General features: G+C 62.5%; 1 protein-coding gene across 10 annotated transcripts in view; it reads left to right on the forward strand.

The window, feature by feature from the left end:
* BAIAP2 (BAR/IMD domain containing adaptor protein 2) overlaps positions 1-325 on the forward strand; it is a 38,940-nt gene that overhangs the window by 26,314 nt on the left and 12,301 nt on the right. For all 10 annotated transcript variants that reach the window (XR_001524473.2, XR_001524472.2, XM_033518646.1 and 7 more), the window contains exon 7: positions 120-272. Coding sequence is in view for 8 of the 10 variants with exons in the window: in XM_033518646.1 (XP_033374537.1) it covers positions 120-272 (153 nt within the window). In the remaining 2 variants the exon portion in view is untranslated. The remainder of the gene's footprint in view (positions 1-119; positions 273-325) is intronic.

Raw genomic sequence — 325 nt, forward strand, 5'->3', positions numbered from 1 at the left:
CTGTGTGTGTCCCTGTGTCCCATTCCGGGGTCCCCACCCGCCCCTCTCCGTGGCACCCCCTGCCCCGTGCGCTGGGCAGCGCTGCCGCAGCCCCCTCCCTGCTCCTCTCCCTCTTCCAGTACATCGAAGCCATCAGCAACAAGCAAGGGGAGCTGGAAAACTACGTCTCTGATGGCTACAAGACCGCTCTGACGGAAGAGAGGAGACGGTTCTGCTTCCTGGTAGAGAAACAGTGCGCGGTGGCCAAGAGCGCCATCACCTACCACGCCAAGGTGAGCCAGACCCAGCTGCCCCATCACCGGGTACTGATCAACAGCTGATCAAC

Source organism: Parus major, chromosome 18 (assembly GCF_001522545.3).
Source record: "Parus major isolate Abel chromosome 18, Parus_major1.1, whole genome shotgun sequence".
In the NCBI taxonomy this organism is placed as follows: Eukaryota; Metazoa; Chordata; class Aves; order Passeriformes; family Paridae; genus Parus; species Parus major.